Source organism: Denticeps clupeoides, chromosome 5 (genome assembly GCF_900700375.1).
Source record: "Denticeps clupeoides chromosome 5, fDenClu1.1, whole genome shotgun sequence".
NCBI classification, from domain to species: Eukaryota; Metazoa; Chordata; class Actinopteri; order Clupeiformes; family Denticipitidae; genus Denticeps; species Denticeps clupeoides.
In genome coordinates this window covers 29,807,494-29,818,472 of record NC_041711.1, presented here as the reverse complement: position 1 = coordinate 29,818,472, position 10,979 = coordinate 29,807,494, and the positions used below count along the sequence as shown (strand labels likewise).

At 44.9% G+C, this 10,979-nt stretch overlaps 1 protein-coding gene across 6 annotated transcripts; it reads right to left on the bottom strand.

Moving 5' to 3' along the window:
- Positions 1–591: 591 nt before the first annotated feature.
- Positions 592–8,721, bottom strand: ankrd34a (ankyrin repeat domain 34A). 6 transcript variants are annotated; one of them, XM_028981756.1, is made up of 3 exons: positions 7,822–7,959; positions 5,551–5,974; positions 592–3,168 (listed from the first exon to the last, which is right to left on the bottom strand). In XM_028981756.1, the coding sequence occupies exon 3, from the start codon at positions 3,073–3,075 to the stop codon at positions 1,492–1,494; it is 1,584 nt and encodes a 527-aa protein (XP_028837589.1). In that variant the 5' UTR covers positions 3,076–3,168; positions 5,551–5,974; positions 7,822–7,959; the 3' UTR covers positions 592–1,491. The 6 variants fall into 6 exon arrangements, with proteins under 6 accessions (XP_028837589.1, XP_028837588.1, XP_028837586.1 ...); XM_028981755.1 differs by lacking the exons at positions 5,551–5,974; positions 7,822–7,959 and adding an exon at positions 8,399–8,721; XM_028981753.1 differs by lacking the exon at positions 5,551–5,974 and having other exon boundaries at positions 7,822–7,958.
- Positions 8,722–10,979: the final 2,258 nt, after the last annotated feature.

The following is a 10,979-nucleotide window of genomic DNA, read 5'->3' as shown; positions in this document are numbered from 1 at the left end:
TATTATTATTCACCATAATGGTTCCGGTGGATCTTTATCACAATATACATTACCTACAAACAAAAACCTGTAAACCTACAAACAAAATGAACCAAATCACACTTATATTCATATAACAGTAAATTTAAGTCTACAAAAATAAATGTAAATAATGAAGTGTAAACACCATCAGTTCTGAAATAGGGTATAAAAATATGACTCTTTTAAAGTTAAACTTCAAGTACAGACAGCATGGGTTAGTTCATAGGTATTCATTGAACCACTGAAGCTAAATATTTCAGAAAAAACGCAGAATGCAGAAATTATGTAGGAGCAGAAGAACCATCAGACAAATTTTAAAACATTCTGTCTCTAAATGTTTTTTGAGCACACAAAAACAACTAAAAACTCACAATGTTCTCAGAATTGTTTATCAGAATTCTGTAGCAGCCATAAAACGGGCAGAAAGTTGCTGCTTCGAATCCCGATATGCTGAGGTGCCCCTGAGGTGCCACTGAGCAAAAGCACCGTCCCCACACACTGCTCCCTGGGCGCCTGTCATGGCTGCCCAAATTTCACTGTGTGCACCGTGTGCTGTGCTGCTGTGTATCACAAGTGACAATCACTTCACTTTATAAAAGCAGAGAACACATTTCATTGTGTGCTGTGCTGCTGTGCTGTACAATGACAACCACTTCACTTTCAGATCCATGTCAGCTTCACATCTTCTAAATGTTAGTTAAAATTAGTTAAAATTTGTTGAATGTGTTGAATGAATGAAAGCTCCCTGGTCCATTTTTCCCATTTTATGGCTACAACAGATCAGTGACAAATTTCAGGCAAACGTTAAGTAAATACTATTTTTAAACCACAGTGCAAATTGAAACTGATTACACCACATCCAGAGTCCTGTGAAAATATTGAATCTGCAGAGTCGCATATTGCACACATCCGTGCAAATTTAGATTTCTACACAATTGTACATTATTTACATTATTTACTTTCTGTGCTTTAAGCTTTTCTGAGGTGAAAGGCACAGCACCAGTGTGTGCGTTGATTTGCTCAAGGGGCTTTGTTATTTTACATGTAAACAAGAATGGGTCTGGTGGATTTTCTTTGGAATCTTCAATAGCACTTCAATTTGTGATTTTGAACTCTTTGTTCATATGTATTATTAAAACTTGACTTTGTGCAATATTTTCCACATAATTAACTTTGAAGAGTAGAAATAGACTGAGCTGGAAATGAACTGATTGGGAAAAAATATCAGTTTCCTGACAGTCAATATTAGAAACTGATAAAGAACAAAATTAAGCAAATAAGCAGAACCAAATAGTCTTGTGAAGAAAATGTATCACGAAAGGTTATCACCCAAATGAAAGCAATGACTGATCACATGACTGACTGGATGCCAGTGTGTTGTTCACTACTTCGCAATAAGCACGAGGAGGCATAGCTTGGATATAATTATCTTGCAAAGATTCATTTTGTAATAAGAACATGATCTGCTTATTAATCCCCATTGAACTCAATAACCTTCTCCGCAAGAATTTCCTGGAAATTTGAAAGCTGCTTCATTTGTTCAGTCTGCATGGAATGCCTTCTCATCAGTTTCTTCTTAACTTTAAAATCATGGACCCTCTTTGGGGATGAAGGTGCCATGGGCAGCAATATCTTGTTGCTTGAGTGGATTGGAGATGGTGGTTTGCCATTTGCACGGATGTCAGGTATTGGCCGCTGCGGATTGACGTTGAGAGGAGGAAGGAAGCCTGGTCGGGTGTGGGATATGTGGTCCAGGAGCAAAGTTCCAGAGCCCCTGCGCTCTAGGAGCCCGGGAGTGCGGCGGCGCATTGTTATTGGGGACACAGAGTTCGGAATGCTCTCCAGAGATTCCCGGGAAGAACTAGTTAGCAAGGAGAGGGGGGAAGCATTGTACTTGCGGCGCTCCACAGACACACGTCCTGAGTCTGGAGAACCAGGAATGGACTCTGGACAAAGGTGTGTGTCCGACTCATAGTGGTCCATCCGCGTGAGTTTCGGGTGGGCGGGACAACGGAGGGTTACATGGGCCTGGGAAGCTGTCTCCTGGGACTCTGGTGCAGTGTTCCTTCGATACAATATCTGGTGTTGTTGCACTTTGTCAGCCCAGGATGGACCACAAAGTGCCGCGCAGTCCTCAGAGCAGGAGCGGTCGATCAGCTTTGGTGAGCAGGGGTCGTGTGTTTCAATGCTATGCCTGCGGGACAGCAGGGGTCTGCTGGGGCCTGAGATAGACATGCCATTTAGCTCAGTCACCAGTCTCTCTTCCTTCGGCACCTCGACCTCCTTTTTCTCCTGGTTTGTCCCACCGAGCACTGAAGGTGCCACCAGCCCCCACGGTTCTGAGTTGAGCCTTTTAAGGAGCTTGCGAGGAGGAGGCCGCTTTTCCCCTGGAGGTCGGGTGGAGGGCAACGGCAAAGCTGAAGTCAATGCAAAGCTGAAAATTCCCTCCTCTTCCTCTTCTCCCCTGGGGGAGCCCGATGTGCGAATCTCCACTTCAGAAGGAGACATGCAGGACACAGGGGACAGCTTGTCCACTATTCCAGGTGAGGGAGGAGAGTTGAGGTACTGCTTTGTTTTCTTTGTCCCTGAAGGGGACGTGTCAGTAGTAATTATAATCACTTCTTTGCCTTTGGCCTTGCAGGCATCCAAAAGGATTTGCAAAGTGTCTCGGTCACCTTTGTTGATGGCATAAACCAGTGCAGACGACCCCGAGTAGTCCTTGATGCTTGGATCTGCTCCATTTTCCAGAAGCAGGGAAACCACATCTTTGCCAGCTTGTTCTGCACAAGCGTGCATGAGCGCGGTCCGACCCGATTTGTCTGGGATGTTGGGATCAGCCCCTTTCTCTAGGAGATAGCGGACCATTTTTTGCCGGGTCTGCGAATCCTCATAAACTGCGAGGCAAGCGGCAACGATTGGAGTTTCTCCCCGCTCGTTGCCCTCATTGATGTAGGCTCCTCCCTCTAACAGCAGACGAGCGAGCCGTATTTTACCGTGGAACACGGCCTTCAAGAGGGCATTCCCTTCAGTATGCAGGGGCCCTCCGTCACCCATGTTTCCTCTACTCTCCTTCACTCTCCCACAACTTCTTCTCACCTCTCAGCTCTTCAGACGTCACTGGGTATTCTGCACAGCATCCTACACATCCTACAGAGACAAACACACAGACCAACCCTGATAAGTCAAAGTCAAATCACACTAAAGATAATGTACAATTGTCAATTGCAAATAGGTTTCATGGGGAATAAAATTCCTTTTCTCACATAATAGACCTAAATTAATACAAAAACAAGAATGAATGAAATATTCTTATTAAATACTTTGTTCTTTACACAGTTGAATATGCTGAGAACAAAATCACACAAATATTATCAATGAAAATTAAATGTATCAACCCATAGAGGTCTGGATTTGGAGTCACAATCTAAATTAAAGTGGAAAAACAAACTACAGCAGATCAAACGTTGATGTAATGACCCTAAAGCAAGTCAAAATGAGGCTCAGTAGGTTGTGTGGCCTCTATGTGCCTGTTTCATACCCGAGGTCAAAGGGAGTGGAACGACGGACGATGAAGTGAACAAAAAAGGACTTTTTATTGGAACACAAAAAATACTTATGGGAAAAAAAGGTGCTTAAAAGAACCACCACGTCTCGCACTGAGAACAGGGGATGGGTCCTTCTATGTCCCAGAGTAAAATCAGCATAAAAATTAGCTGCCACCGACTTCCACGGTTTGCATGGTCCACAGGTCCACCTCAACAACTCTGGACCTGCCAGCTCTTGGAGTCCACGTGACTAGTCACGATCCTGTGTGATCACACACAAACACGGCATTTTCGCAATACGCTGTCATGTCTAACACAAACCAGTATGTCGAGTAGGACACTTGGTCTCAACGCGTTGGAGATGAGCTCTCCAGACTCCATATCATGCAGGCCTTTTGTAGGGGAGCGGAGGAGGCACAACAAGCACCGCCTGATGCTCATTACACCAGTGCTCATCCATATCCGTGCCAAGAGAACCTGGGGAGGGAAGATGAGGAGGAACCACCAGAAGTGTGAGAGAGGCCACACCAAGTGCACATTACAGGGACTTACCAGGGTGCCCGCGGCTATAAAGACCCTAATATTCAGGGGAGGGGGAGCGTGTTGTAGGGGGTGGAGCCAGCGGAGACTTGACAGCCTCCCTACAACGTCTGGGCATGCTCCTGATGCAGTGGCGGACTCCTGAGGGATATCCTCCCAGACCTGGACTAAAGCATCCACCAACACTTGGACAGTCTGTAGCATTGGTGGATGGAGCGAGACATGATGTCCTAGATGTGCTCAGTATGATTCAGGTCTGGGGATTGGACGGGCCTGTCAATAGCATCAATGCCTTTGTGTTGCAGAAACTGCTGACACACTCCAGCCACATGAAGTCTTGCGTCATCTTGCATTAGGAGGAACCCAAAGCTAACCACACCAGCATATGGTCTCACAAGGGGTCTGAAGATCTCATCAACGGTACATAATGGCAGTCAGGCTACCTCTGGCGAGCACTTGGAGGGCTTAGCGGCCCCCCAAAGAATGCCTCCCCACACCATTACTGACCCACTGCCAAATCGCTCATGCTGGAGGATGTTTCAGGCAGCAGAAAGTTGTCTCCAGACTCGTCACGGCTGTCACGTGGACTCAGTGTGAACCGGCTTTCACAGGGCGCTCTTCACAGATGATGTTCTCTGACAAATACCAAACATGCTGCATGGTGTTGGGCTCTAATACCACCCTCATGGAGTCTGCTTCTGACTGTTTGAGCAGACCCATACACATTTGTGGCCTGCTGGAGGTCATTTTGCAGGGCTCTCTCAGTTCTCCTCCTGTTCCTTCTTGCACAAAGGGGGAGTAGCAGAGGTAGCATGACCAAAACATCAGCCAGAAAGCATTGAGACTGAGAAGTGGTCTGTGGTCACCACCTGCAGAACCACGCCTTTATTGGGGATGTTTTGCTAATTGCGTATAATTTCCACCTAGTTGACTATTCCATTTGCACAACGGTATGTGAATTAGATTCTCACTCAGTGTTGCTCCCTAATGGGACAGTTTGCTTTCACAGAAGTGTCATTGACTTGGAGTTACATTGTGTTGTTTAAGAGTTCCTTTTATTTTTTGAGCAGTCTATTTCTTTCATTTGCTCCCTAATGAGTTTCAAGAGGAGCGTTCAGTTTGGCATTGGAAAGAATTAATGTTCCACATTTAGCATGACCTTGCATTAAACCTAATTATGTCTGCTTCTGTGAATCAAATAATCTAATCTTGTTGTGCCTTCCTGAAATATTGCCTTCAAAGTTGACCGAAAGCGAATCAAAAGCATACATCATGATCTATATTTAAAGCTCCGGCTGGAGGTGGTGACAACATACCAGTAATGTTTGCTGCAAACAGTGGATTCTGGGACAAATGCATTTAACATTTTTTCAGTAGTTACACAGTTACACAGTTCTTTTGTAGTCAAGCAGCTAGGACCAAGGGACCGGGGTTCGATTCTCACCTTGGATGCACTTTTTGGGGCACTGGTGTCCTAGTGGGTAAGAAAGTGGAAGCACCTTTCATGCCTGCGAACTGCTCACCAAGGGTGATGGGTTAAATGCAGAGGACACATTTTGTTGTGTGCACTGTGTGCTGTGCTTGCTGTGCTTCGCAAGACAATCACTTCACTTTCACTTTTCATTTAAAGTGTCACTTTTCGTAAGGCAGCTCGTGTCTAACATCTACCGCCTACTGAAAAGCAGAGGCTCTGGGTCCTGCTGGGGTGGCCTCGTTGGCAATTCGTGCTCCACCTCGGGCCATGCCGCTGAGACCAAAGAGAGATATGGCTTCCACGGTGATAAGCTGATGTCCCACTGGCTTCTCCACACCATAGAGGTTGTACAGATGTTGTTGTTTTTAAGGATTCTGTTCCAAAGCATGAGTTTCTGCTTGAGATATAGTGTATAGCAAAAAAAAATAACACTTTACTCAAATAACAATGTTGTCTAACCCACATGGTGGCCTCATTTGGTCCATTTTTCAATTTTTGAAAAATGTTGTCTATTGTGATATTTTGTGTTTTACATAAGTGATTTAATTGGTCTTTAAAAAAGTGCTTTGCTTTAATCAGTTTTTAAAAAAGGACTTGTCAAAGTCGGCCCGATCCAGTACTTGCTTCAGCTGTTTTCCTTCATTTTTCATTAAAGCCTTTCATAGCAAAAAGCAGCAACAATTAAGACCAATGAAGAGTCGAAGTGTACATTCATCCAAGGATTAAAACCTTAAAAGAGGGTTCGTAAATGCTCCAAATAGCACCAAATCGCAGTAGTAGCTGAAGGCTTCGTTAAAGTCATAGTAACAGGAAGCAGTTACTTGGGGAGATGAAGGAGAGGGCTGTAACATGGCCTCTGTAACAGAACACCCATTACGTAAAAGTGGGCTGTGCAAGTGCTGGTGTTGTTTTGCAGGGCTGAGAGGTGGAGGTTTGAGTGGGTGGGTGGATGCGTCGTTGCAAATTAACAGTCACGCCCCGCGAGCATCGCTGACCAGATCGGGTTGTGCCTTGAATACGCAATAAGCCTGAAGACAGCGCCGTGTGCCCTCATGAGGCTGGTCCTGCGTGACCCCGTGGGCTGTTCCTGCCACAACTGCCTTCAATCACCTATACGGTCCTGTTCACTGCAAAGGCTGAATCGTTTTTTTAAAAAAAAAAACCCTCTCTCTCTCTCACATTTCGGATGACAATTTCTTTTTCAGGTTTGAGAAAAGGAAAATTATTCATGGGAAGATTATTAAAATGATGTATTTGTGTGTTTTATACTAGATTATAATTGTCAAACATGTCTTAGCTAATAATTTTTGGGTTAACATAAGCATCATTTCTAAACCTACTTGCTCGGCCTCAATTTCAGTTCTTGAAATGTTGAAATGTTCACGATCCTGATAGCAAAGGAAAAACATTTTTTGTGACAGCAGTACAATTGTATGATAATTGTGCTTTCGTGACTACAACCATTTCAAACTATTTCGGTCTATTGTGCCGAGTAATCCATGATCCATGGCTGACAATGAGCAGTTTGGGAACATGTCAGTCTCCGAGAGCGTTGTGCACCACACTGCACCAAGGACTTGCTCGTGACAACACTGTCATTGTCATGTAACCTGCGTCTGGATGAAGGGACGCGGGACGCTGTCCATGGTGCTGACCTCCTGGAATTAACCAGGGTGTCGTAAACAGATGCTCTTAATGCTCGATGCTACCAATGCTTTGGCGAAAGATTTGAACATATGAATAATATACGGGATCGATCGATCGATCGATCTCGGGAGGAGCTTTCCAGCGTCTGCTGCCGTTGCGCTCTGCAGGGATCTCTCCATCCAACATTCCACCATGATCCAACATGCCGGGACCGCAGTGGAGCGGGGCGTCCGTCCGTCAGTCCAGTGCGCCTTCATTCAGGTCCGCACTCGTATCATGTCATTAGCTGCTGGGGGGGGGGGGGGGGGGGGGTTCGGATTCGTTGCATATAAAAAAAAAGAACAGGATCCTTACGAAAGCGAACATCGACGGTGACATAACATGTTTGCACAGCGCTGGCCATGCAACGGACACGACGCGGAATAAATAATAAAAGTTCACGACAAAGGACCTACATTCCGAGCACCGTTCAGTTGCCACAACTGTGTCTTAAATTTTTTGGCCGAAACGATTTGCCTCTTTCCGTGGACGACAGGTTATCTACGAAGTGCCAACGTTCAGGTAATCCGGAATCTGGCAAAAATGGATCCTTACCGTGGCCGCCGCGCGTTTTACCTAAATTAAGTCCACGGGCGAACTGCTTTTACCTCCCAGCATCCAGGTTTAGGCATTTAAATATTCCGCAGATATTTCTGGCCGGTGCTGCCACCCCCCACCCGCCCCGTCGCCCCCCCACCCGCACCCATCCCTCCCGCGACTACGAGTTTAGAAGACGAGTGGCGTCGCTGCGGGGGTGGGGAGTGGGCAGCGTCGTGGGACTGGGGGGGGGGGGGGGGGGGGGGGGGGGGGGGGGGGGGGTCGAGGGTGCCAGGTCCGCCGAATATACGTGATGTGCGCGTCCAATAGTCTGTTTTTAATATCTCAAATCGCGGCAAGATAGCTCATGCTGCACGACGGAGGTATGTTTTTTTATTCTGACACTGAATCTAAAACCACTAACCAGAATAAAAAAATCTTTTAGCAACTTCACATATTCCCAATAACCATATTTTCATGATGTCACGCCAATTTCCATGATGTCCTTATTGAAGTGAAACCACTTAGGATTATTAAATATAATTCCTGCACCACCGATGGTCTGGGGCATCTTCAAACTCGGGTTTATAGTCACCTTTTGTCTCGGTGTTGTAAAGATGCATCGGGCAGTCCTCCTCAGTGCGGGAAAAGTTGCTGGGAAGCAGGGCTTCCCGATCGATCCCACGGCAGCTACCTGTGCCGTGACTCGGTCCGGTCCGGTTAATTCGTCTGAAGTTCGGCCCGGCCAAGTTTCCGGTTTATCTCCGACATCTGGCAACCCCGGCGATGCGGCGCAGACGGTGCGGCTGTACACACGGCCAGAATAAACTCTGCAAATCCTCCACGAACACGGCTTTCCGCCGAGGGTCCTCCGTTCAGATGAGCAGCTCGGTAGCTACTGCACGCTTTAGGGGGAATCCGGAGAAATGATGTCGAAGGACGTCGGCGAGGAAAGTAAAAAAAAAAAAAAAACATAAAGGTCACTACTATTTCTATTTTAATGATATGAGCCATGTTGCAGTTTGTGTTATTCTCACAACTGTCTTTATTATGTACGTATGTATAAATATTCAGCAACCACAACACTGCATTCACATCTATTCACTCCTTGAAAATAACGAATTTTGCTAAATGTCAAAAAGAAGCAGTAAAAAACACAAGATTACCCAAACCTATACCTCATCTTCACCTGAAACAAAAAGCTTGTAAATGGTATTATTTTCATTTATAGATAACTGTTAATATGAGGGGGGGGAAATTACATGTGTGGTATTATAGAGGCAATCTATAAAAACGGTAGATATAAACCCTATCTGTACAAGTAGGCCAGCTTTGTGCATGAATGTGGCAGAGAATCCACATTTTAAAAATATCTGTAGAATAAAAATCTGTAAAAAGAGGTGGGGGCAGGCTTTGCTTAAAAATGAGGGCGACAGCAGTCCACAGACCCCGCAAATACTAATCCGGTGACTGTAGCTATAACGGAACACAGTTTCTATGGCAACTGATTCCTACAGAATCGTTCCCACAGTGACATGTGCATGCCGCTGCAGAAAGGCTCTGGGCCTGCTGGAATGCCGATGCTTCGCTGCTTTTTCAGAGCGTTGGGTGTGTGGCGAATCACTGCACAGTGACAGGTCCAGTTGAAGGTTCTGGGGATGTGGGAAAACTTAAAATCCACAGGTATACATTATGTTTCTTATACATATCTGACTATACATACTCTCCACAGATACCACAAATATGAACATAGTAGAATGAACAAATTGTTCTATAAAGAAATATGCAATTTAAAAAAAAAATTTCTCTGTCCGCGACAGATTTACTGACTACAATGTAATGACGAATCCATAACTACAGGCACAAAGGGGAACTGCTGGAAGCCAGTCAGTCACTCATATTTGTTATTATTCATTCATTCCGATCATATAAATGTATAAATCCCTTAACTTGCACTTTTCATTGTTCTGTGTTAGTATCCATGCACGTGTCTTGGACGTTCAGCTGTAATTTGCCAATGTATATTTAATAAAATTGTTAAAAATATACATTATATAATGGGTGGTAGTAGCCTAGTAAGTCACAGGTTCAGACCCCACTTACCATCCTTGAGCAAGACACTTAACCCTGGGTATGTATACCTGAGTGTGTGTGTGTCTGGTGGACACATTTACATGACAGAAAGATAAAGCTCTCAGTGTACTGCAGCACTTCACGTGGCACTCTTGTGGTAAATTTCAGGACTTGCCTATATTCATCTTTTGGCGGCCCTTTGATCTTCATCCTTTGCAAGTCTAAAACCACAAAGCATGCATTCATTCTATTATGCTTGCACATCCAGAGCCTGGTGGGCTGTTGACCGTCTGTTCCTGTAGCTGCAACAGTGTTCATCAAAATTATGTTATTAACAATTATAAGTAGTTCTGGACCTCTGGGAATGATTTCATTAAAAAGGTTACGATAACAAAGCACCACAGAAGCAAAAGGAATGTGGTGAAAGCAACATGCAACCTAAAAAGGTTCCGCAGTAGCAGAATTACGTTTGGTTTAGATCTGCTCTTCCAAAATAGTAGTTGCTTTTAAGAGACATTCAGCAGACTAATCAGCCGACCTCTTGGCTAAATGACAAATACAGCACGGTAGCGAGAAGTGAGCTCAGTCCCATCGTTCAAAGAGAAGACTGCGCCTAGAAGATGAATGCATTCCTGTTCAGCACCCAAGATAATTAAATAAGGTTAAATGCTACATACACACACAGACACACACACACACATTCCCACTGAAGGCATCAAAACTATGAATGAACACGTGTGGAGTTATGTACTTAACAAAAAAAGGTGAAATAACTGAAAACATGTTTTATATTCTAGTTTCTTTGCTCTGATTACTGCTTTGCACACTCTTGGCATTCTCTCGATGAGCTTCAAGAGGTCGTCACCTGAAATGCTTTTCCAACAGTCTTGAAGGAGTTCCCAGAGGTGTTTAGCACTTGTTGGCCCCTTTGCCTTCACTCTGCGGTCCAGTTGACCCCAAACCATCTGGACTGGGTTCAGGTCCGGTGACTGTGGAGGTCAGGTCTCCACTTTTTGTTAAGTACATAACTCCTGGCCTGTACTGTATACACACACACACACACACATATGTCCCTTTACTCTCTTATGTTATTTATAAATTTA

Bases quoted from the DNA above. Each gene is read 5' to 3' on its own strand.
- ankrd34a (XM_028981755.1), bottom strand. From the start codon at position 3,075: ATGGGTGACGGAGGGCCCCTGCATACTGAAGGGAATGCCCTCTTGAAG.